This window comes from Typopeltis vanoorti, chromosome 9, assembly GCF_054136105.1.
Source record: "Typopeltis vanoorti isolate ZY-2024b chromosome 9, IOZ_Tvanoo_1.0, whole genome shotgun sequence".
NCBI lineage: Eukaryota > Metazoa > Arthropoda > Arachnida > Uropygi > Thelyphonidae > Typopeltis > Typopeltis vanoorti.
In genome coordinates, this window is record NC_143557.1 from 94684091 (window position 1) to 94711881 (window position 27791).

General features: G+C 35.7%; 1 protein-coding gene across 1 annotated transcript; it reads right to left on the bottom strand.

The window, feature by feature from the left end:
* Nucleotides 1-1278: 1278 nt before the first annotated feature.
* Nucleotides 1279-17785, bottom strand: LOC150103266 (uncharacterized). Its single transcript, XM_090398368.1, has 3 exons — nucleotides 17674-17785; nucleotides 9739-10187; nucleotides 1279-2147 (listed from the first exon to the last, which is right to left on the bottom strand). The coding sequence occupies exons 2-3, from the start codon at nucleotides 10077-10079 to the stop codon at nucleotides 1478-1480; spliced, it is 1011 nt and encodes a 336-aa protein (XP_090254494.1). The 5' UTR covers nucleotides 10080-10187; nucleotides 17674-17785; the 3' UTR covers nucleotides 1279-1477.
* Between the last annotated feature and the right edge of the window lie 10006 nt (nucleotides 17786-27791).

The window sequence follows — 27791 nt, forward strand, 5'->3', positions numbered from 1 at the left end:
AGTTTATTCAGGAGTAGAGTCCAAAAGATGGCCTGTGACTATTGGTGTGCCGCAGGGTTCTGTTCTTGGACCACTGCTGTTTAATCTGTTCATTAACGATATATGGAAGGATCTAAGTGGAACAATTCATTTGTTCGCTGATGATGCAAAGTTGGGTAGGGCAATAGTGAATGCAGAAGATGTCAAAGTCTTGCAGGATGACTTGAACCCAGGTCTAACTTCGAGCGGCCCAGCGCCACTTCCACTGAGCTATACAGGTAATTTTATCTTAGGGTTAACATTGCAATTGCTTATTATGTTGAAAAGAAATCAATAAAATTCTAATATCGACTCAGAACTCACAAGAAAACGCTAAAGAAGATCAGACTAACAAATCATTAGCTGTAGTCAGGGCCTGGCTAGGCTGGACGTTATCCACCTGCAAAGCTGAAATGGGCACTCCTAAACAAATGGCAATTTGTTTATTTATTTTTATTTTTGTCATAATCACGTGGAAAGAATTTACAAGAATTTTTTGTAAATTTGTAACTTTTTCTAACCGTAAATTTGCAGCAATTATATTGACTTACCTAATTATTACTTAATTCGTTTACAAAAAATTAAAGAAAGAATGAAACTTCATACTAACACTTCGAAATGGCGCCCATCTTGTAGTGACGCCCGCTTTCCAGGTCCACTTCCGCCGGCACTGGCTGTAGTATAACTAGCAGTAAAATTAATTGGGGGGGGGGGGGGGGGTCTGACGAAAATAAATTCCACGATTGCTAACGTATACTACTGCGAGTGTGGTATTTATTGTGTGGAGTTTATTTTTTATAACATTTTCTAATACGGTTTGTTTGTTTTATTGTTTTTTTAATAATTTTTAGTAAGAAAATATTTTTTTCTCTTAGTACTGAAGCAGAAAAAACTGATTTTAAAATATACCCTCCTCACCACTAGTTTTATATGCTTTTATCGTTAGGATGAACTGTTGCAGGCAATTTCATAATGTTTATTATGTTTCAAACAAAAAAAAAATCAAAAATCTTTGCTCAACACTTTCATTGAAATATAAACTCTGGAGTGAAAAAAAAAAAAAACCGACGTATGATTGTTTTGTCAGCGCGCGCGCACGCACACACACACACACACACACACACACACACACACACACACACACACACAAACACACGTACTGCATACGGTTCCAAAGTAATACAATACTAATTGTATTTTAACAATAAGTTCAAAGAACATGACATTTTAAAAGGTTATTTGAGCTTGGAAAATAAATAATGTTTTTGATTCTACTGAAAATAACAAAAAGACAGCATTCAAGTGACAAATTCCATTCAATTTTCTTCATTTAAGAAATATATGAAACAATTTTTCGAAAACAAGTTAAATGCGTCTAAATCATGTTGCATAGTACATTACGTGTTCTGTTGTTCGTATAACGAAATTAATGCCAAGAAACAGACGTAGTATCCAGAGTTCAGTCTGAATCGTCTGCTCCTTCTGATTTTTTCTTTTTGCTCGACTTGCTGCTTTTCTTTTTGGTTTTCGACTTACTTCTGCTTCTACTTTTGGTTTCTGATTTTTCTTTTTCTTTCTTTTCTTTCTTTGGAGAATCATTGTCATTTTTTTCTGACTTATTCTGGCTGCCTGAAGATTTTTCTTTGTCTTTCTTTTCCTTCTTTGGCGATTCGTTGTCATTTTTTTCAGTTTTATTGCTGCTTGAGGATGATTTCTTTTTGCTACTATTGGACTTGGCGGATTTACTTTTACTTGAGCTTTTCTTATCTCCACTCTTAGTTTTCGAAGTGTTGCGATTTTTCTTAGTGTCTGTGGTGGAAGTTGCACTTTTCTTCGTAGTTTCTTCTGGGGTTCCTTTTTTATTTGGTGGTGGTTTCTTTTTCGGTTGAGAAACTGTTAGTTCATCCAGAGGATCGGTTGCATCATTGGCCAATGACTGATCTTCGGTCAATAGATGGCGCGCAAAGTATTCATAAGTAAATTCATCGATATTCTCATTCAAACCCTCGTCTCCTGATTCTTCGAGCTGTCTAGTTCGAAGTCCTCTCATCGCTAATCTATTTCCTCTTTGGGCTCGAGCTTCCTCTTCAGTACAAGTCTTCAAACCTAATTTGTTCAGGTCCACTATTCTGGAAAATGAGAATTAAAAAAAAAAAAATCTTACCTTTAGTTATTCTAGTAAATTTAATTTTAATTACGTTCATTTACTGAAAGTAAATCAACCATTCATTGAAAATAAATAACTATTTATTCTAGCTTGCTGACATCTACAAAAACATCTGCTCAATTATTCAATTAATTTTTAAACAATTTCTTACTTATTTTTCACAAACAATTCTTATTTATATATGCTTGCAAAAGGATGTATAAAAGCGCAAAAATTCTAAAATATTAAATTCTCAAATCTAAAATGGAACATTCTTCTAAAATTGTATATTTCACATTCTAAAATTTGCAAATATCCGAAATTTGTCTTACACGTTAATACGCCATAATGCAGCGCCACTCCCAAATTCCCAAATAGTGGGATGTACTGATGCTTGAAAGGTGTGAATTTCTTGAATTATAAATATATATATATAATATTATAATTTTATATAAAATATATAATATAATAATTATTCCTGCGAACATGAAGTAAATTTCAACTTAATAGCAGAAATTATTATGTTTGTTACGTTCTTTCAAACAGCTTTTCTCCTGCTGGCAGATATGAGGTTTAATTTCATTGTGTTTATTAGTCTCAAATAATAAATCAAATAATAATCAAATAAAGTCATTTGGTTATGTTTATTTCGTTCACAGCATCTTGCATCAACACTTTTCTGTTTATCACTGACTTGAATCATTTCACAATCGCATACCATCCGGTTCATATTAATGTAATTGTCTCCCGCTCACAGCGCCATTTATCCCCTATCGGCAATTTTTGAACCTTTTTTTTTTTTTGTCAAAATCTCTTCTCCATGTTCTGGTTAGAGTATTCACCAAGTTTGAGGATATTTCGTCTACAGATGGTTCTCTCTGAAGATTGCTCAGAATAGCGTTACTTTAATTTGAAACACCCTGTATATACTCTCAGTTAATTAAAACAAACTAATAATAAAATAATCAATAGAAACAGAAACCAGAAAAAAACAGTAATAAATCGGTGCATCTGTCTCTCAGAAAGTGTGCATGCCTCTTTCGTAGCAGGATCTCGATCTCATCCATGTATTGAAGGCCTTCAGGATTGACCATGATGCCAGTCTCGAGGTAAACAAACAGGAGCAACTGGAAGATGTTTACGACCGCCATCTGAAATCTTAACTTTAGGTCAAGGGTTACTTACACTTTTCCACAGACGGGCAGCGTCCTATGAGCTAGTGTGCCCCGGGACCCCTGCCTCATTGTTTGTAGCCCTTAAATTGACCCCTTTTCGGGACCTCCAGCTAGAGCCTCGTGCGCCTATGCCTAAGTACGGTCCTGTTTAGGGCAGTCCAAAAACGTAATTCAAATTCGAATAATCCAATATAATTATTCGCTCCCGATAGAAGCCAAGCCTACAGAGTGTTTATATGATAACCGTTTTGGAGAAAATATAATTTGTTCTGAAAGAAAAAAAAAACACTATTCTCACGTCTTAAAATATTTACGTAAAAAGCCTAGATCAATAATGTATGATCAGATTTTACAAGAGAAAATTAACGTGTTTCTATATGTTTCGTGTTACGATGCAAATCCAGAGAACATTTTAAAATGTACACATCAGCTAATGAAATCAAAATGTGTAGGTTTGTTAAAAGCCCATGCTGATCACGTATGACACTAATGTTTTTGCCGTATTTCGTGACTCTCTCTCTCTCTCTCTCTCTCTCTCTGTGTGTGTGTGTGTGTGTGTGTGTGTGTGTGTGTGTGTGTGTGTGTGTGTGTGTGTGTGTGTGTGTGTGTGTGTGTGTGTGTGTGTGTGTGTGTGTGAAGACAAACGGAACTTATCACAGAGTGACACTTGACTATACTCAGATAAACACCAATGGTTTCCTAGTTACCAAATAGATTGAACGTTCAGTACTTTAGTAGAAGAAATTGTCCATTTATTTGCAACCCTTCTCTCTCTGTAATGTGTTCTGAATATGCCGTTCGTGGCACATATAAACTACTTATTCATTCACTGTTGAAACTTTAGAGAAGCACACCGATTTGTAAATTATTCATCTTTGTGAACAAGAAACTCATGACAAGTCTGGTATTGACTGATGAGAATTCGATCCAGTCATTTTGATTTGTTTTTGTTGGTTGTGCATTACGAAACAGTATTATTCTGAATATGCAGTTAACAGATCGCTGACCTAACTTATAAACGGGAAGAATTCAAATTGGAGATAGGTAACAAAAAAACACAAAGATGCAAATTAGCATGAAATGAGATGTAAACGTATGACATTTCTTCTTAACAGTTAACCATAAATGAAATCACGTAACTAATGTGTGTAATTATATTCTATATAAAATTATATAAACATGTAATTATAATTAATTATTATATTATATATATATTATTTTATTACTGCTGCACGCTTTGTGTCTACCTCGGATTTCAATTTAGCATGGCAACTTTTTAGGAAGAACACAAACTTTTCACTGGATAGTAATGCAATCATCCGCGACTAGACTCCTTATACACTGGTTTCCAGAAATTAATGAACAAAGAGAAAAATCACGACCACTCAAAAAGTTCATGATGAATTTTTATGTAGTTCGGTGAAGAGCAGTATGATATGAGATGTGAAAGAAACATCCACAAAAATTGTAAATAAATAGTTTAATTCTGTAACCAATGGATACATGAAAACAATTTATGTAAGAGATGAATTTCATTGTTCGGTGTGAGACCACCGCCTTGCTTATTGGAGGCCTGAAGTGGCTTGAAAAAGTTTGTTTGGTCTCTAGAGCAGGGTTTTGGATGCTGTAAAAATAAATAAAAAATTACAAAAAATATATGATAAAATTGGAAAAAATCCTTAGTCCATGCATGTTACAAATGTACTATAGGTTACTAATAACCTTTCGTGAGTGGGAACCACATAAAAAAAAAATTGTCAAAACCAAGACGTCAAAATGAGATTGTCCAAGTACCTCAGTAAAAAAAAAAAAAATAAGGAATGTGGTCATCGCCCACAACGATTTCATACTGTTTATAGTGGTCTCCAAGAGCTCTGTGGTCAATAACAATCACTGCTCCTGCAAGTCTCTTTAGTCCCTCAAGGATTTTTTTTTGGGGGGGGGGAGGGAGAGTTGAGAGCAGCAATACGTCTACCTAGAGCATTCCAGACATGATCAATAGAATTAAGGTCAGACCTGGATGGACAGTACATATTGTATACCATAATCTCTTCTTGAAGATATTGGCCCACGAGCTTCATTCGAAAAGGACGAGCGTTATCCCCTTGTAGGATATATATGTCTCCCCTATCTCACCCGCATAACGGACGAACATAGGAGTCCAGGACCCCATTTCTATGAGTTGTAGCATTCATGGTTACGCTACAAAGCACATACAGGTTGCTGCATCCACCCAACAAGATGGCTCCCCCAAACCATCACACTACTCCCACCATAAGTGTCCCTTTCATTGATATTAGAGGGATGATCAAGTGTTTCTAGTTCTCACCAGATCAGAGCACTCCTGGCATTGTTTTATAGCTAACACGCAATCGCTTGCACTACTTTATTTTAGCAAGTATTTCTGACCAAAAATGGCATCTTGTTCTTCATTATCCTTACTTTATTATCCCAGGTCGCCAAGCATTTTTTTTTTTCAAACCTCAACTCAGAATTGAACTGAAATTGGCAACCGATATATAACAAATAGCATGACATCACCATAAAAAATTTAAGAAGTCTTTGGACAATAATTATCTTTATAAACTCCCTTCAAGTTCACTGATCTGTTTCAGTTTTATTGGAATCATAACTCGCTGATAATATCCACGAGATAATTCCAGATTTAAGTAAGTCGACATTTTTTGTATTCCTATCTTCTATTCTGTTAAATTGTTCATCTTGCTTCGCGTACATTGACAGCTATTCAGAATTACCATTGAAATGAAATGAAATTGAAATTACGGTAGCTACTTTGGAGAAAAAGATAATGCACAAAGGCCTTACTAAATGATACTTAAAAAGAAAGCAAAGAAACATTCTATCGCACAAACGTGACATGCACCGTAGATTAATGTGCGTGTAGATGTCCTAAAGGTGTCATGCCTTCCTCTGAAGGAAATCTAAAATAAATATTTCATGAAGAGTTCAAACCTGGCGTGATTAGAGTGATTTACTAATTCTACACAAGGACCGAAAGCGAGTAAGAACAACCTACACATTCATGTGCGTCTCTTCCGCAAATACTTTGCCTCCCATCTGGAAGTCATACTTCAAAACGAATTCAATTAAAACATATCACTGCATGTAGGCGGTTCTTATTTTATCTTCGAAGGCTTTTAGCTTCCGTACTAGACAAGGTGCGTGATACGGAAAGTTCACATCATTGCAAGTACAGAAGGCACTGATGTCACTGAAACTGGAGAATCGAGATGACGCATGGTGGAATCGTTTTCACATCAATGTATTTTCAAGTAAGGAAGAGAAGAGGAAAATAATTATGTGATGTGGCTCGTTTTTTGAATGTTTAATTAGGCCATAGCATGCATTTATAAACGCCACTTGACTTAGGAAGGAATTTATAAACAGGATAAGATAACACATAGATTATTCAATAAGATATATGATTTCAGCGTTTTTTATATATTTATAATAATTTTATTTAAAAATAAACTACATTACGGAATAATTGTAAAAATAAAATGAATTACGAATAATTTTATTTAAAAAATAAAACTGAATCACGGGAGGAATTAAATAATATAAATTGAAATAGTGCCTCTAGCTTAGTTCGGTATAGACGAACCCCGTTTTCGATTCCCGTCAGTGATGTGAGGAACCTTTATCTGGTCTCTTTCGACTAAAGATGAGTTAACCAGTCTCGTACAGAAGTAGAGGGTTTTTTTCACCCGGAAACTCTGGTTTTTCGTCCCCCAGAACCGACAAACCGGCCCGTGAACACACACACACGGATCTACAGTGATGAATACTTGCAGAAGAGGAGTGACGACCGACTGCATTAATCGGTCGTAAACCCCTGATTAGGGGACTCTACCCGTCCTGAGGGACGGATGAGACCATGAGCGAATTCTCCATGCTTGCTATGGTTGCTGTGCAAGCTCATTACTTGAGAAAGAAGTAATATTTATTTATTAATAAATGCATGCATTTATAAGCATTCCATTTAGGCTTTTATTTTTGTAGACAGAAGACGTCTTAAGCTTGCGCGGCAATAATTGAGCTTTGCGTTGTGTATCGAAGGCCGATGCTTGCTTGTCTAGTCAAAGCTACCTTGGTTTGCTCGGTTGTAGGAGCTTCCAGGTCCTCGCTGCAGCACTGTGATTTCATGCGCGCGCATAGCCATTTCCGCTCCCTTCACGTCGTCTTAAACACAGGCCATACGCACTGAAAGTAGCTCTAGCCAGTGAGCTTCAGCCAGCCTTTACAAGTGCATGTGTTGCTGTGGAAAATTAAGTTACAACCAACTTTTTATGACGATGTTATTGACCAGTTCATAAAGAAGAACCGTAGGGTAGAATTTATATTCAAGTAGCTAAATTGAAAAAGATAGAATATCATTTGTAAAATAAATGTTGTATTTGTATGATTAAATGTGCATAAATTTCTAAATATATAGTTTTAAATGGTCAGTAATTCATTATTCGGCTAATCGGACTTCAATCACACCTTTCACTCCCTGAATGATAACAAGAGCAAGCGTGAATTTCAAAACCAGCATTCGCCCCTGGATGAGACGGGAAGAAATTGAAATAATCACAGAAATAAAATGAAATAAGAAAAATATGACGATGATTTTTATTCAATCCATAAATTTAATTTTTTCCCAGTCTCATGAAATAATACGCATATATAAATAGAAACATGCGCATTATTCGTAGATAGTATATTTACATCACGGCTGGGCAAAATACTGCCCAAGGGCCGGTGCGGGCTGTACTTTGGGCAGCCCTGATGTCGATGTTGGTAATTTTATGTGGTGTGTTTACATCACTACATACCCACGTGTTTTTCAAATATTAGATGTGTCAAAGAAGCGTTCTTGTACTGTTTTATTCCAACGCATGCTCCGGGCACCCACGAGGAACGTGAGCGCACGATTAGTGTTGTTTTTGTTCAGCGATCGAGGTTGTGTCGCTGCTGATCACCAAATTACTAGATACGCATTGTGATGCGACCCTCGGATAAATATTTTTTTGTAATGCGGCCCTCGGGTTACCTAAGGTTGGATAGCCCTGACATAAAATATATCATCTAATGCCTTTCGATTGCCAAAAGAAAGGAGGTAGTGATTATGTGGTCCTAAAAACTTTTGGAAATCGATAAGTAGCCGGTCTCTATACTTAACCGTCACCAATAGTTGAGCCAACGGCTATCGCTATCGATGATTTTAGAGACATCGGGGGGGGGGGGGGGGGGGGGAGACAGCTGCAGCCATCTCGTGGTCATGTCTGACGTTGTCTGATATTTTCTGAGATATTTGGATAAAACCCAGTAACTAACTAGAGAATCGCCTTTAAAATGTCTAGAAAAATTTCTCTAGTCGGCGACTAGAATATAACTTACAACTTATAACAGTCTTTATTCTTCGGTTTTTCTTAACGTGCTGTCCTATGCTTAAAGAAAGTTACTCGACAGCCAGATAACAGTACTTAACCTCATTAATTCATGAATGATTCCTTTGAGGATTTTTTCTTTTTATTTAATCGAAATTTTACAGGAGTCCCTTACTCTTGTAAAAGTGTCAACGGTCTGAAAGCGTGGCCCGCATATTTTTGGTATAAGTCGGTCTAAAATGTAGAATATTGTTCTACATTTGAGTAATAAATGTTATTTGCAAAAGCAAACAACAGAACTTCACAATGCGATGATCTGCTTAGAAATCGATGAAAGAATTCAATGTCCCAATTTCTAAATTTTTTTATGGGAGCAAAATTTGTCACAAAGGGAAAAGCACCGTATTACTCCATTGTTCACAATTCTTTTAAAAAATTTTGCGATTTATATCTGTGAAGATGAATCCCCATCCCATTCGTGTGTCATCTCCTATCTTGGCGATAAGCTCTTATGGTTGACTACGGGCGTAACGACATATGGTGAGGAACCCTATCTCTTCCACATATTGTCATAAGTATTCATGGCTGTAAATCCGTGAACATACACGGATTTACAGCCATGAATACTTACCTGAGTTTCCAGGCAAAAAAAACCTCTGCCACGTATGAGACCGACTAACTCACCTTTAGTCGAAAGAGACCAGATAAAGGTTCCTCAAGTCACGGATGGGAATCGAACCAAGGTCTTTCCGCCCAAAGAGCTTCGTCTATACCGACTGAACTAGGGAGGCTTGTGAAGGTGAATACTATTTAGCTAAAAATAAAGCTGTTGCAAATGCTTTTAAGACATGTCATGTGATTTGACAAAAAAGTTATGAATTTTTAAATGGTTAGTTAGGTTACTACCTACGGCATATGGAAAGATAAACATATGGCCAACTTAATGTGAAAAGAAAAATGAAATCTATTTTATGTATTAAATCACAACAGTAATGCGTTTCCCTACCTTGTAAAGACTTCCTCTTCTTGCTTCGTTGTGGGCCTTGCTAAAGTGAGCATTTTCCAATCGATATCTACTTGACTCAACTCACGCATTTCTACGTTTCTCATGGAAGGCGGTATGGGATCTAGAAACGGATACCTTTCCAGATTCCCACAAGCTGAGGTATTCGCACATGTAACAATTGTGGGTAGCTCTTCATCTTTGAATTTTTCTGGTCGTAAACGCACTTCGGAAAGTTTGAATAACGCCGACTGTACTTCTTCTTCGGTTACTAGTTTCTGTTTAGTTAAGTCCAGAAAACTGGGCTGAGCCAGACGAGGTTGGTCGTCGTCCAAATAAGCCATAAGTCCTAGCAAACAAGTGAATTAAAGACCGAAGCTACTTGAAGAAATTTCGTCTTCCAACAGTGGAATCTTTTCCTCTGTGTCAATTCATGGCACTCTTTCGAAAATCTGAAACAATAAATAAATAAAAATAACGATATTTTAAGGAATGTTAGATTGCTTTATAGAAAGAGATTATATCCAGATTACTTTATAAAACTTCTGACTACCCAGTGGCCTTCAGAAAATGAAAACGTAGGTGGTTATGTTATTCTCTTGTATATCCAGTATATTTCTTTATGTATTTTGGAGGGCAAATCAGAATAAAAGAAAGTTCAATGCCAAAGAAATAATATTTTCGACTTTCCTCTCATACAAGACAAGTAATGTGGGTGTTCTGTAGTATATGGTCGACGAGTTCATCTCTCAAAAGTAAAAAAAAGCCTTCCTCATTTTTATTCCAGATAGAGAATAAGTAGGAAGAGCTCTTCAGCCCTGACTTTTTATGGAAATAAGTTGGACAGTCACCTTTCTTTATCACAAAGAGATGAATACGTTTTCCTACCTGATGTGGATAGATGAAAGTGACAACTGCCGCCATCTTGTGTTCCTAATTTCAACTAGCATTATTGTGCGAATCTCATATGAATTCTTCAGTCAATTTTTCTAAGTTGTGGGATTATAAAAAAAAACGAATTCTTTCAGGGACGGAAAAAAAGCCCTACTCGTCTGCGAATGTGCTAGTTCGAATAATTCAAGAAATGGCTGAAAAAAAAAAAGCCTGAAAAGTTCTTTTTTTAGTGTATTCGATTATAAGTAGCTCAGATCGTAGTTATAAGAAACAATTGATCCATTCACTGAGCAGTTATAATCAGTTACTACAATCGAACCTATAATTTATATTTATTTTTTCATCTACCAATGTGACATATACAATAAGCCGATATTTTCTTAATGATAATAATTGATAAAAACGAATTTTTCTAGCTCAGTCGACCTGAGCAACTGTCTATGAGCCAGTATGTCATGTCTGTTAATAGCCAGTAGCTCAGATCGTAGTTATAAGAAACAATTGATCCATTCACTGAGCAGTTTCTCTAAGCAATACAGAAAACAAAAACAAAAAACCCTGCTGATTTATGAAATAATAATAAACAAATAAATAATCTCTTCATTTATAATAATAATAATAATTATTATTATTATTGGCGCCTCCAGAGAGAGTCAGGGGCTAATATACAGGGGCATAGGACCATTATTTTATCCAAATCATAAGGTTCGATTTATTCCTGTCAGACTCAATCATATGAACAGACAATCGTCCTGGTTTTATTTCTTAAATCTCTTTTCATGGTTTAAAAAAAATGTTCTAAAACCTTTCAACTAAATAACCAATTCATTATACAAAGCGAAAACCCTTAAATTGGATAATAACTGTGACCTGTCCATAATAATTTATGGGCAGGTCGCTCATGATAAACTTATCATGGTCCACTAAAAAGTTTTATAGTCTAGCCAAGCAAAATACCGCAAACTCCCTAATCAGCATGCCGAGGGGAGAGATTATCGAACTTTGAATTATTTTACAATATACTATATAGGTCACTAAACGAATGGACTTTTTGAGTTTCCAAAGTTATATTTAATATCCTTAAAATGAGTTTGTAATACTTTTGACAAAATCTTTCTCTATCAAAAAGTACGCATGCTGACCTAAATAACATAAATAGCAAGTGATGTCATAAGTTTCCAGCAGCCAGTAATAGGATATGGAGACCAGTGGTCTTCCATATTTTCTCTCCTCCCAGATTGGCGAACTATTAGTGGCCAGCAACATACAGCCAGCCCAAGCCCAGGCAACGATGATTAATATATATAAACTGAAAGTTAGTTGGCAATGGTTGCCAACGGTTAGTTGGCGACTACGACACTAAATAATAGTTTGCTATACTAATATTTAAGGGATCATCGGAATGCAATCGCTTGTTTCTTTTAATATTTCAATACAATAAACGAATATTCAGTGCAACATTTCCAACTTTCATTATGATAATCGTTTGGTAGACAGCAACAAACGATTTCGTAATAAAATACTATGTTTCTCATTTAGAACTTTATCACAATTATGGAATCATGATATTAACTTCAAGCCTCTCATTTAAAATATATTTTCAGTAGACCTCATTTAGAGCCTTGGTAGCTGAGTTGGTTTCGACGGAGCCCCTTCAATATGAACCATATAAAAAGATTACACTTTATACACTATGAGAGTTATCGTTAAACTGTAATTTCTTCAGAGAGGAATATTTTAAACTATTTTAACGGACTGTTCTGAAAACCGGTTTTGGTTCTCTGCAGTCAGGCAGAGAGGTTACATGCTCATTTATTGTTAAGGTAAAGTACATAAGAATAACAGTTGCTATGAGACAATATTACATATTTATATGAAAGTAACAGATGATCATTATTCACACTGTTAAGCACGAACATCTATTTCTTCTCTCTTTCTTTGGGAGGGGAGAAATGAGTCACTTCTATGTTGGAAAATGGACTTGATGCAGTCACCCTGCTCAGCCAGCTGTTGATTTCGTGGATGGATTTCATCTTGGTGGAAAAGATCTAAGGTGTTGTTCTGCCTGTGGTGATGATGCTCATGTAGGATACGACGTCTCACCTTTTGTTTGAAAGCTGCAAGGAGATGGTGAGCCGCCTCTCTCTGTGAAACTGTTGTGCTGTCTGGTCTTATGGGAAGAAGATGGAAACTGTATTATTACTGCTTTTGCAGTGATGAAGAGGTGCTTGCAGATCGAATAGTTTTTTGACTCTACATGGACAAGATTGAGATATTCTCTTCTGTACGGAGACAATCGCATGTTAAGGTGCCGTTTCTTGAGACGAACGGATTTAATTGGATGTTGACAGGAAATTCTAAGTAGATATGATGGACTGGTTCTGCTCGGTAGCAGAACAGACAGTTGTCTGAAACAACCGGGTTGAATTTCCTTAATACAGTTGGAGTGGGTAGTGCATTGTGTCACATTCGCCACTGAATATCGGCGTTGGTTTTGGTGGCTCTTGGCGATACGGTAGGTCCCAGTGAAATAGTGTTTGGTGGGATGATGGAGGGTTTTCCAATGAAGTGCTTTGGTTGGACTGTTGCATTAAAGTGCTGTAGATTTTGTTTATATTGCAGGGTGTAAGTCTCTCCCGTGCATTGTTGGTTTTTATCAAAAAGATAGGCACCAGATCTTCTGCGTCAGAAGGACTGAACCCCCCCCCCTTTTGTTATGCTATCAGGCATAGCAGCTTGAAAAGCAGATTTATCGGTCTTTGATTACGGAAATGCAATAATGATTTTTGTTTTTATTTCCTTAAGAAAAAAAAAAATCAAGAGTTAAGTTGTATTTTAGTGTGTTTATCTGCTCGGTCTGATTCCCGTATTCCAAGTTTGCGAGTGATTTTAGAAAGTGCTAGGTAAGGCTCGGAGAAAGAATATCACCCAAGACTTACGCCTCGCCAGCTCCATGAAGGAAAGAAAATCTCTCTCTCTGAATGATGGGGTTCCTTACCATCGTGTTGTAGAAGATGAGCTCCATGAGGATTTCACAAAGGGATCTTCATTTTCGAAGGGCATCTTTGTAGAAATTTGTTAGCCTCACTGGCACATGCGCTCTTGTCATTCTTATGGTTGTACAGAAAGAGAGGCCGCTAGTGGCAGAACTGAAAGTATATTCGGTGGTGCGTTTGCGTGCCATTTCCTGTTGTGTGGTATTAAGAAAAAAGCGAGTGAGGAACGATGTTACCTGTGGTCAATGGAAGTCAAGTTTTGTCCTCCTTCTTTAAGAGAATACTTAGCTTAGAATAGGAAAGCCAGTTTGTTTGATTCCATATGAATCGATAGATGGTTGACTGTATTTGTTTATATAAATAGATTTGTTCATATATATGTATGTTAAAGATACCAAGCAATTTTATAAACTTGGTTTTTAATCCTTTTTCCCAAGTGGGCAAACAGGCAAGTAAGCCAAGTTTGAGTCTGAAGTATTTTCAGGTCTGAGGCAACTCGAGGTAAAGGTGGACTCCCAAGGTAAAAAACTTTCTACATCTTTCTCTCATCTGGAGATTTTTATTTAATAAGGTCAAAGCACCTTGTGGCAACTCGTATAGGTGAAAATTATAAGCACTGCATTACTTCAACCTTGATATCACCACCTCAGGGTCTGGCTCCCACTGACGAGACCTCAATAAAGGTCGAAACCGGTAGTGACCCTTCCCTTTATGCATCATACATGTCAGCAAGGAGATGTGCTTTGCATTATGAGAGATACTAAGGCAAGTGATCAGAGCTTAGTCCACCTTTACCACGAGTTGCGTCAGACCTGAAAATACTTCAGGCGCAAACTTGGCTTACTTGAGAAAAAGGATTAAAACCAAGTTTATAAAATTGCTTGGTATCTTTAACGTATATAGTACACCCAAGGTAAAAAACTTAGCCTTTCTAACCAAAGGGCAGGGCATAGGCAGGGGCATCAATGCATTTTTAAAATTCACCAATGAATTTTAAAAATGCATTGATGAAAATATGCATTAATAATATTGGGCAATTAACTTTGATTACAACCTATAATAAGTACTTGTCACAAAAAAATCTCTCATAAAATGACATACATACATAGTTCATGGCAAAAACATGATATTAAAAAAAGAGAATCATGATGTCATTATATGTTAACAGGATTGAAGAATTTCAAATATTTTAAGTTAAAAACTTTGAAGGAAAACATAGATCTAATCCAAGGAATTGGAAAATAAAAATAAAATAAATAAAAGTTAAAAGCAAAAGTCGTAATATGTTGATATATATATATCATTATAAATTCAGATCTAAGTTCGTAATCCAGGTCACAGCTTCAGGCGCCGCTTGTAAAAAGTCATTCCAGTCATTCTGATAAGCACCAAAGGTGCATTCTTTTACAATATGTTGCATAGTCTGTTATATACTGGAGATGGTTGTCTGTTCCATTTATAGAGAGTATCTCCACATAGGCCATCATTTTTGTCCGAATCCTATTTAGTATTGTCCAGGTTTTGCGAAGTAGATCCGACCCTGTAATGATTTGATCACCTTTAAAGAAGTTATGCAAATATTCTTTCGTATTTTCCTTCCATGTTTTTTGGAAGATAAATTATTTTAGTCCTTAAAATTATTTAGCACTAGTTCTTCTGCTGCTCGTAGTGATGGATGGCGAGATTTCAATCTTTTGACGTTAAAAGTTGGGATATCCTGATGAATAAGTAGGTTTAGATTACCAGCCATTTTTTTTTAAATTCCTCTTTTCAAAGAGGAATTTTTTTTAAAAAAAAAATTCAACTCCTCTTTTCAAAGAGCTGTTGAAAGAAATTTATACAGTATTGTTATAGTTTAGTAAATGAATTCTTCATTTTGCTTTTGCAAGTCACGGTTTTAATTCATCTTCATTATTTTCTCTACTTGAATTAAGATCCATTGAAATAATGGCTAAGTAATGAGATCAGTTTTGTGGTCTCATTACTTTGGTCTAATCCTTTTTATTTTTGCAAAAACCGTTCTTTTAAAGTCTGATAGGGAGAAGGATAAATATATTATTAATGCTTTGCAATTAGACACATACTGAAAAAAAAAAATAATTGAAAATTTCATTTAAGTCACTTTCTTGTCCGTTAATATCGGTCTATGATTATGGAAGTGCAAAGTAATGATTTTTGTTTTTATTTCCTTAAGAAAAAAAATCAAGAGTTAAGTTGTATTTTAGGAGTTGCTCAACGAATGCCCTTTAGATTTGTTCGCACGAGCCTAGATTTACCAACGAGATTATAAAACTTTTAACTGTACTACAACATTAGCAATGAACCTGTCCACTAAAACGGTGCAAATTTGAACATGCGTAGAGTAGGATTTGAGAACCCCCCCCCCCCCGTCCCGCTCGCTTGCTACAATCCTATCACAGAAAGTCTACCTTGTATATTTCCATTAGGTCCTCTGAGTTTTTATTCTCTCACTGCGAGGTTCTGCGAGCAGTAGTCAAGCTATAAGAATAGTTGTTTGGAATTAAGGCTGAAGCAAATAAATTGATGAAGTCCTTCCAACTCCGTATAAAACCGGCTAACTCCCAATCAGTTTAAAAGCTTTTGTAAAGATTCTTCGCATCCTACTATTAAAATAGAACGCCATATGGGTAAATGAGCAGATAGATAAGGAATGATAGACATTTTAAAATCTTATTTTTAACTATATCTGAATTTGTCATAGTCATGAATAAATTCAATATTATAAATTGATATTTTTCATTACTGTATTTGCATTAATTTCTATTTCATTATAATATAATTTTATTAACATAGAAGAGTGTGTTTAAAACTGCATCCACCACTTATATATTGGCTGCATTTACTCTTAATTCCTATACATATAAGATGTAAAATACTTTGACAACAGACATGAGAATAGATGCGGATCATTTTCAAACGTATTCTGCGCTGCGCTAAGCGAAAGTATCCTCAAATGCCATATTTTCTGTTCCATGCTGACCTCTTCTCATTCAATCACTTGCTTCATGCAGAACTCAAGAATTCGATATATTCTTGCGGGATAAAAGTTCGGTAGAAAGCTTATGCAGGCAATAGGTGAAGAATGTAATATCTTGAGTTTATTAGAAGATTTTTTTCCCCGTAATAATGAGTGTCATGTGATCACTTTTTCAGATACTTTCAGGTGAGACAGGTGTTGGTTAGGCTCTGCGTGTCTAAGAAACTTTACCAACACTTGTGTATTGTATGACAGTAAAGAAAAAAGAAGGGGGGGGGAGAAAGAACAAAGAAAAGAAAAGAAAACGAGATCTCATGTCGACACCCTGTATTCAACTGTGCGTGAGCTTTGGTCAACTGATAAGAGGAGTTCATTACTGCTGACAGTTCCATAACTTTATTCAAAATGAAGTACGTGTTTTTTTTACGTACGTGGTGCGGTTCTGCCTCCAGGAATACGTTGGAGCCTAGCAACTGAATATAAAAGTCTGGAAAAATCTAAACATTATTGACAAAGTATCTTTGCATTGTGCAAAAACGGCTGCATCCCCCCCTCCCACATACCATTAATGTATACAGGTTTATGTTTCATAGGAATACTAATTGCCAAAAGAGATTTGATGATGAGATTTATTGCAAGAAGATTTTTTTAAAAAGTGATACAATTCAACCAAATAGTCAAATTAGACGATATCATGAATATAGTCCTATACAATGTCAAATAATTCTATGTTAGCAACGCAATATCCCAATAATACAGAACTGATACATTTAGTTTTCATTGCTATCTTGTATTACAAATAATGCATGTGCTTTTCATGCTAACGCCACTGCTAGAATTGTAGAAAAATAAAAATAATTAAAAATAATACTAGCAACATTACTTCCGTTTCCTTCTCTCTGCAAACCGGATATTCAATTTACTTTTAACAATGAACATTTTTTTGAAACCAACCTGTTTGTCAGACATACCAAACAGCGAGTTACCATACTAAATACAACTGAGACCAATATTAGAGCAATGCGCTATTTATCGATTAGTACAGCTTACCTGTTAAGGTTAGGCTTAGACGATTTCCCGAAGCGGAAGGAACTTACAATTGTAGATGTATTACGGTGCGAGCAACTTGGGGTTGTTTTCCATCTCTCTTTGATTACTGTCCCGTTCTGCCTACTGCAGAAGTATACAATTGTCAATAGGAACTGCTTAAAATCTCGCTTTTCGCGAATCATTTGGACTGGCTATGCACGTGACGTTAGTTTCCATGCCATTTACACTTGATCGTGTCTGTTACTATGACAACAGTCATGCGTAGCGTGTGGACGCAGCTCTTTAACTTTCTGATAGAGCAAAAAATTTATAGACGGTGGCACTTCACCTGTAATGATCGAACTTTGTTTTTCAAATATTATATTAGTATTTTAGTTTAAGTGAATTTTTGGTGAATTTTACCAGTAACGGCTTAGCAATAATATAGTTATAATCTTCAAAATTATGCATTAATATTAATATTATGCGAAATCTGTTACAAATAAGAATTTGTAACAGATTTCGCCATCCGATTTCGAATAAATCTTAATAGCATTGATTCGCAATTCGAATAGCATTTAATAATAATTGAAACTAGACTTGTATGTATGTTGTCGCTTTGCACATAGTCTGGTGAACGCATTCGACTGTTCTTTCATCTAGATTCGTTCTTTAATATGAGTATATTGCAAAAGTGTTTGTAATTCTACCTTTTTTATTATTAAAAATAAAAAAAATAAAAAAATCAACTAACGCCTATGTTGTTCCCGTATAGGGAATAGGCGGGGCCGTTTACCCTATCTAACTTATTATTTATTTATTTATTTATTTATTTGCTTAATATTTGAGTGTTGGCGAATAATACTGTTTTTTTTTTTTTTTTTCGTTTTCATTATTCAAATCGAATTTGGACAAAAAATAAATAAATGAATAAAAAATATCTCTTCCCGGAATTTTCGGTCTCCCGAATAATTAATAGCCTAACTATTAATTAATAATATTAATACTATTAATAAGTAATTGCTAGGCGGGTTAGGTTTATATTGGAGTTACAGTCGCTAAGGCTGTGAGGCCAGAAGATAATAACTGTTAAGTGTGCATGTTCTCCAGTTGGTTTACTTATTTTGAGACATGAAAGACCCGAGTTTCAGGAGAAAAATTCTTGTCGCTCTAATGTGAGACAGTTAACTCACCTAGAACTAAAAAGCACTTATGAAGGTTCTTATGGAATGCAAATATCGCGATTGAGGACTAGGATGGGGGAGGTGGTATCTCAGTATTCAGTTTCGAGGGGGATTCTGGAAGAAGTGGCGATTCTAGCTCTAAATGATCTATTTCTCCAAGTTTAGACCTCAATGGTAAGAAACATCTGACATCTTTCGCCTGGGAATGAGGAGTTCCAAGAGATATTTAAAAGGGCTTTTTGAGTCAGGAAAGATGCACCGTTTAAAAAGCAATTTTAACAACTGATATTTAGACGAACACTAAATAATAAACATAATGAACAGACATAACTCGTGGCTCTAATTCTTTTTCCAGACATCAAAACAACAATTCCTAGGTTCCTAAAGAAACCCAAGCGAAATGAATAACAAATTAATTAATAGAAGCTGACGTGGAAGTATTTTCAAGCTACAACAGTTTTTTATTTTTCAAAAAGAGTAGGTGGAACCCTTTTAGTCTTAAATTTTGGAAATCGGTAGGCAGCTGGGATAACCACCAGATAATTTCCAATATAAAAGGGTTGATTAAAAATGTTAAATAAAGGTGAGAGCAGCATAATTCAGTCGTGAATGAGTTGATCTGAAGTAGAATAATATTTCACGTTCTGCTGCAATGTGAAAATGTTCTAAGGAGCCACAGGTGTATGACCTATAAACTACCGTATGTTTATGTGTCATAGGTAAGAAGCCTTTTTTTTCGTTTTCTTTATTTAAAAAAAAAATTTAAATCCCTTCTCTTGGCAAGTCTGTTTGTTTTAGTGGGGAGGGAGGGAGAGATCTGGAAATAAAAATTGGCCATCTACATCCACCGATAGACTAAAATGTCCAGAAAATATCCCTTACGTCCTCGACGGAATTCGAATTCATTGTTTCCAACCAAAGTGTCGTATGTGTCATTGCTTCGAACTAACACGGATAAACTAACAGCACCACGTAGGCGCAGTGGTGCTGTTAGTTTATCCGTGTCATCTTTGTAAACTAATGTTTGCGAGATAGATTTAAAGCCTCACATGAATAATAGATGCATTTCCATGTTTATCCTATTTATGAGATGTGTCAAGTGACGATTTCGGTCAAGTGCCATTCATTTTTGCAGTACTGTTTCGAATATTGTTACAATCAATCATGATTTATGAAATAAATAAATAAAAAAAATATGTTCTGCTCTCATATAACATCGATTTTACATCAAACCTAAAAATGTCAACTTTACGTCATAAGAGGCCTCATCCTTTTTTTTTTCTTTTTTTTTCCTTTTAAAAGATATGATCTTTCGAAAGATATATATCTTTTTTATAGAAAATTTATGCATTAAAATTCAAATCTAATTCCTTGCAAGTAAAAACTGCTCCAGTAGCCTCGTTACAGAGATTTCAGAAAAGAATTAATTGATTGCCTATGGTCAATTATATTGCTGACGCCCATAATGCAATTTTGATTAATGAAATATTATCTGATTTCATCATCTTGCTACTCTGAATTTCCTCCACTTTAAGAATCAGTGCTAGACATTCATCAAGTTCTCTGTAAAGATTTATTTCTAATATTATTCTCAAATAATCTTTCGTTTCATATTTTTTTAAAGAAATGGCGAAAGACTGGAATTCCCTCAAAATTTTCAACAATTGAAATTCATTATTTTGATTAATAAAATCGTAAATGCAAACTGGAAAAAATTAGATAGTTAAAAAGGTAGCCTCTTTCATCTGTTATTTTAATCTAATGTAACGGTGTGTTTGTAGTAGCTAAGTAGGTAATTCGTTGTCAGGAGAGTGAAGAGTTTTTTTGTATTCCACATTTTATTTAGTGCTGTGCATGACAGAATTAAGTTGTTCAAAAGGATGGGCCCATTTTAGTTTCTATTCTATTACTGTTTATAAAAATCATGTACATAAAACATAAATTGTGAATGGTATTAACTTAACCCGTTAACTTCCATGATCCCCATTTGGGGATCAGCAATATTTTTTATGTTGGCACCACTAATTTTAAACTTTTTCAATCTTTTTAAGGTTATGTGTGTACATCAAAGTCTGCTCTCAATGTATGTAGTGAAAGATTTTAGTTTGGTTAAAAAATACGTGTAGCCTGTGTAGCTCAGTGGATATGGCGTTTGCATACCACGGCGCTTGTCCGCATGAAGGAAGATTTGGTTTCGAGTCTAGTCGGCGACTAGACGAAATTTTTCTAAGCCTTTTTTCGACCGGTTCCCGAGTTAGTCGATCTCTGGCACGGGCAAGCGGGTTTTTCCTCCCGGAAACTCGGGTTTTTCGTCCCCTAAACTCAAGAAAATCGACCGTAGAACCCGCATTATTTCAGACATTAAATATATTGTGTTAGGGTTATGGACCACGAGATGGCGGCACATTTGAGCCGTCTCTCTTCACTGTGTACCGCTTAATTAGTGATAGCCTTGGGCCATCTATCTCTGATTGGTACCAGTGGAGATCGAACTGCCCACTCAGTCTCCAGAAAGTTAGATAGGGCTAAATGGCCTCGCCTACTTCCCGTATACGGGAATAAAAAGGCGTTAGCTGATTTTTTTTTATTATTTTAAAAATACATGTAATAAATGATATTGATTCAAAGTTTTGCCGGTAAGTGACGCTTTTTTCACATATGCCTATTCGATAATTGGAAATCTCATATTTTATGTCGAAATAAATCATTTTCCATTATGGAGGTTATGTGCATATGTGTTCTGAATAACACAGTACGAAAATTGAGCAAGTTTCAAATTTCATTACTTGATAAGCTGAAAAATATGATGATCCACATTTGGTGCCCATGGCTAGTGTAATGTAAAATGATTTACCATTTCGACTTATATCAAATATTATCTTATGAATACCAAGATTGCGATTTTTTATTACTTCTATGACAATTATTACTCTTAAGAACATTTTTATAGTTATTCAATTTATTTTTCAGCATAATCATGAGTAGAAAAAAGAACTTGAAGAATATTGGGACAATGAACTTGATTTGACAGATCATGAAGACCTTGATGGTACTATTGATATAGTGGAACTACCACCGTATAGAGTGGATGATGTTTCAGATTTGGAAGATATAGATGACAATATTCTTGAAGATACCGTTCCAAATGACGTTCCAGGTTCAATAGAAATTCATGGCGCAAGATGTGATGAAGAGAGTGTAGTTCCAAGAAATAAGAAACCTAAAAAAGAAAAACCCATATCGGATTGGAATCGAGAAAGAGCATCATTCAGTATTTGTACTGATCGTGAAGGAGAATGCAAGCAACATAAAATAAACATGATAGGAAGAGTAAAAGATAAAACCCCCAGTAGAAATTTTTGAAATGTTCTTTACAGATAATCTAGTAGACCCTATCGTACAACATAGTATATCTTATGCAGCTTAAAATAATCGTCACCAATTTACGTTCTCGGCAGACTGCTTCAAGAAATTATTGGGAATATTACTTTTAACTGGATATCACTCTCTACACCAAGAGCAGATGTATGGGTCAGAAGAAGAAGACATAAATATAGGAATTGTACGAAAATGTATGCCAAAAAATCGGTACATTGAAATAAAAAGAAACCTGCATTTTAGTGACAATACAGATATACCAATAATAAATGTCAAATTATTTAATATTCGACCAATTGTTGATGAGCTGAATAAGAATTTCATGCAGTTTGGAGTATTTTCCCATAATATTAGTATTGATGAACAAATGGTGCGTTATTATGGTCACCATTATCTAAAGCAATTTATTAGGGGCAAGCCTATTCCTTTCGGTTTCAAGCAATGGGCTATGTGTTGCGCGGAGACCGGGTATTGCTATAACGCGGAAATCTATGAAGGCAAACTAAGTAATTCTGAAACAGATACGAATGGGTTAGGTATGACGGTGATATTGCATAAGGTGGCAACTATAGACCAACCAAAAGAACACTGCTTTTACTTCGATAACTTTTTCGTTTGTTTTTATTTAAAAGAGAAAAATATACCTGCGACAGGAACAGTGAGATATAATAGGATGAATAAATGTCCAATAAAAACGGAAGGGGAAATGAAAAAGAATTCCGTGGATCTTTTGATTATAGGTTTGACAAAAGAAATGAAATATTTGGTCTTTTTTGGAAAGATAACAACGCTGTTAAAATTTTATCAAATCATTTGGAAGTTCTACAGTTGGGACGAGTGTCAAGATGGTCTAGAGCTGAGAAGAAACAAGTGATGATTCAGCGGCCTAGTGCTATTGCAAATTACAATAAGTACATGGGCGGTGTTGATAAGCTTGACTGGAATATACTAAATTATCGAATAAAAATTAGAGGCAAGAAATGGTATTTTCCAATTTTTACTAATGTGGATATGACTACAGTGGATATGACTATAGTCAATGCTTATGTCATATACTACAGTGCTAATGGAAAAATGCCACTATTGGATTTCAGAAGAATGGTTGCGAGGTCCTACTTGAATATACACTCTCAATCTTATCCCAAAAATAGTGGAAGACCATCCTACGGTGTGAAATCACAGAAGCGTGTACCAGAAGACGTGAGAACAAATCCTGCAGGGCATCATTTAGAGCAGGGGTCGCAAACATTATTTGCCCGTCTACCCCTTCAAGAGTTTCTTGACTTTTTATCGACCCCTATATTTTACTATTACGTAATTATAATAGGACAAGCAAAAAAGACGCTTATGTGAGTTTTTAGATTGTTTATTTTATAGTTACAGTGTTTATTGTATGTATAATATAGTATATATTATTATATTACTATTACTACTACTATTACTATCACTAGTAATATCACTGGTATTACTAGTGATATTAATAAACTACTGGTATTAATATCACTGGTATTACTACCAGCGCTGCTCAACTCTTCAACATAGAGAAGTTTAGTTCGTGAATGAATCACGATTGAATTATAATATGTATGTTGATGAATTTTAGAACAATAACGCTCACTTGTATGTCGATGCGCAAAAAATAAGACTGGGATCGAATACTTGAATACTTGTAAGTATTAGTAAATAAGAAACACGCACGTGTTGCAATCTCGCTCCCACTGCGCCGGCCGGCCGGAACCACCAACATCCGTTTATTGGTAAATACGTCATTTTGGCCTACTTGATTGGCCTCAGTTTTCATGACCTTACTCCATCTTACAGGTCCTATTCATGGACCTGTAAGATGGAGGTACTGATCCCACGATTCACTCTTAATTGCGTTGTCATTACCTCCATGTCTTTTGTCATGGAGGTAATCCAAGTTAACCGAATTAAATATTACCCATACAATGATCTCTTATATTTTTCTGTGGACCCTGAGCCCGAATCGACCCCTAACAATGTCATATCGACCCCTTTGGCGACCACTAATTTAGAGAGAGAGAACATTAGATGGAAAACAAAGAAAATGTGCGGTCTGTAAGAAAAATGTTAGAATACAATGTGTAAAGTGTGATGCCGAGTTACACGTAGACTGTGTTGTTCAATGGCATTTATAAAATAATGATAGAATTATTTACATGTCATGTACCGTGATCCCCAAATAAGTATTTTTTTTAAATCAATAAAAATCATAGCCAGCCTGTGTAGCTCAGTGGATGTGGCGTTTGCACACCACCGTATATACGGGAATAAAAAGGCGTTAGCTGATTTTTTTTTTTTGCTGATAAAAATCATATTTTTACTTTCTATATATTATAAAAATAGATATCCCATGTTTGTTTACATGCAAAAAACATTACTTCATTCAAGAAAATAATTTTTAAAAAAATCTGGCAGGAAATGGGTTAATACCGTTCTGATTGTCTGAAAGCCATCATTAATCAAATTATGCAATAACTTTTCAGCAGTAGCTTTCTTCTCCATTATCTTTATTTTGTTTCGTAATTAATTTTTATCAATAAAGATTTCAATCTCAGTTCTGACTTCATATGTATCCTGTCGTTGTCTCTCAACCGTAGATGGGTGAAAAAAAAAAGTTAATACCGTTCTGCATTTATCGATAGAAGAAAAATATGATTTGTCCTTTAAAAGTCTTTACTCTTCCCATCTTGGTTGGTTGACTGGTTAAATAAACAAACACCTGATATTTTCATGATAGAAATAAACCCATACATGACTTTATAAGAATTTAATAATGCTTTTTATTTCTGCAACTGTTTTTTTTTCAGTTGTTTATTTTATGAATATTACACGAAAACATTTCGTCTTTAGAATTGGATATTGAAAAACGAGACATACTAACGTATTGAAATGAGATGCAGGGACAATATTTGTGAAAATGGGAAGGATAATCTCCAGTTTTGGATAGCTCAGACGGATGTGACGTAATGCTTCCGTGGCAACAACAGGTTCCATATATACAGTATATATAAGCTCTGATGGAAATATTCGCGTTCTAGGTAGGATTATTTAGATCCAATCTTTCCTACTAAAAGGCTTCGTCGAAAACGACTGATCTATGGAGCTCCCAAATATCTCTAATCATGTCATTTAGCAAACATGTTGAAATCGACTGATGACGAAGCAACTCATAAAAAACGACCGGACAACTCAAAGCACGATAATCACATAATAATACGTACACGAGTCAGTTCCTTGGAGATCCTTGTCACAACATCAGTGTGAGGTCTGCTGCAGATACAGCACTACCAAAAGTAACCGGAAGCATTATATGAAACTGCATGAAAATGTCAGACATGAATCTTAGTGTTATCATATATTGAATCCTGACTTAAAAGCAGAACTGATGAAGATGAGGCAAGAGATGAAGTTCATGCGAAATTAAATGAAAAGAAATATGGACATACATCGAAAAGTGAAAAAGAGTGGAAGGAAAGATAACCATGCCAAAGATGTAACGAATGATTCGAGAGTGACTCTATGGAGACCAGTCTGTTTGACCTAGTGGTTAGCGTATCCGCTCTCTAGGTAAGAGTCTGGGGGTTCGAATCCCTTCAAGGGCATGGATGTTTGTGATTGTCCTACTAACCACGGTTTACCATATGTACTGCTGGTGTCCTGGCACATTATGACCTTTGATGTCTTTGTACCATAAAAATTAAAATTTTCTATGGAGATTCCATTATTAGAAGTGTGGTGAATGATAAGGTACACAATCTTCTCATTTACCACAATTTTCTTTCCTGTAGGTAGAATGAGCAGGGTGATTGAAACGTTGAACATGAGGAATAAGAGAGCAAAAGAGCTGTTGGTTGTAGTAGAAACGAATGATTTGGATGGGAACAAGGAAAATGCCAGATTTGATAAAAGGAGATTATTAAGGAGAGTAAAATTTAACAGTGTGGTAGAAAAGGTATCGGGTGTGTTGCCCAGGTAGATGGTGGTGAACTGAGGCAGCGAGAAAATATTATGAATGGCATGTTAGCACAGCTGTGAGGAGAAAGCAATGCACTTTGTGAATGTTTGATGAATTTGAGGGAGGGAGGGATGGATCTGTATAAAGAAGACAGGCTGCATTAAAATGGTTTTGGTGTGAGTTAGCTGGAAGAGATTGTTGTTAAGTGCAACATTTTGCACACTAACTGCACAGCAGCGCCATAGTCGAGGTTGAATTAGCTGTTGTGCAGTTAGTGTGCAAAATGTTAACTTAACAACAATCTCCTCCAGTTAACTCACACCAAAACCATTTTAATGCAGCCTGTCTTCTTTATGCAGATCCATCCATCCTCCAAATTCATCAATGATAGCCGATGTTATTTACTTCGCATCGCAGTTAGTGTGCAAAATGTTAGACCTCAGGGACCTCCCAAAAATGTATGATTATTGGAGTGTGGTTTGCAGGAGTTTCCCTAACCAAAACAGCAGAAATCGTAGGTGTATAACGAGGCACCGTATCAGACATCATGGCGAGGTATGGAAACGGACAAGGCATTGTCTCCAATCGGTTCTCCAAGGTTCGATCACATTTTCTGCCTGCAACATCACTGGAAAAGTTGGGACATATTTTGCAGGAAGAATGGTCCCAAATTCCATTATCTTATGTACATGACTTGTATCAGTCTATTCCACGTCGACTCCATAGTGTTATAACAGCCCAAGATGGGCTTATAGCTGATTGGACCAATACTACTTGTCTAAAGCTAGACAGTAGGTTGTTGTAAGACTATTGTGATGGAAGATTATTGGTAATAGTCAATGACATCAAGCAATGTAGGTGTCAATCATTTTGATATGACTTTTGAAATAATTTTAATCAATATTGATTAGAGAAAAATGGTCGCCAGTATGAAGATCGATCTAATTCCCCTTTTAGGGGATCTATGACACTTGCTCTCTCATCCCTTGGAGAGAGCTTCCAAATTTATCACAAATGTCTTCTTTTTCAAGCTCTGATATTTTTTCCAAACCATGTTTGGGTAGTATATCTTCTTGATCCTGTTGACCTTTATCTCTTTTCTTTCAGCTCTTCCATTTTGAATGCAGTTCTTGGAAAGTGTAATATAAGTTCCTTGATCTTCGTAATGAGTAAGAGGGCTAAAGATAATTACGAGTGAACTTTCCGACTCTTTAGAGAAAAAATAAATTCTGTTTGGTGGTAAGGAGTATGTCGTGTGAGGAAGTTCATCTTTGGTTCCTTCATTCTGATTAGGTACACTTTTTTCTTCATTATCTGGTATCACATATCGCAACAGAGGTGACTAAATGTAAGTTAGCCAGTCTCAGACGGAGGTAGAGAGGTTTTTTACCAGAAAATTCGGGGTTTTTTTGTCCCTCCGAGCAGGCAAATCGGCCCATGAACACACACAGATCTACAGTCAAAAAACATACATACTTCATCCCTCATTATGAGGGCTCAACCAGTCCTAAGGGACGGTGGAGGAATGGGAGAAACCCCATACGAATAAATAAAAACATATCGCAATATCACGATGTGCAATAATGTATAATAATCAG

Bases quoted from the DNA above. Each gene is read 5' to 3' on its own strand.
- LOC150103266 (XM_090398368.1), bottom strand. From the start codon at position 10,079: ATGGCTTATTTGGACGACGACCAACCTCGTCTGGCTCAGCCCAGTTTT. The intron at 2,148-9,738 runs GTAGGGAAACGC...CTCATTTTCCAG, and splicing joins GAAGAGGAAGTCTTTACAAG to AATAGTGGACCTGAACAAAT.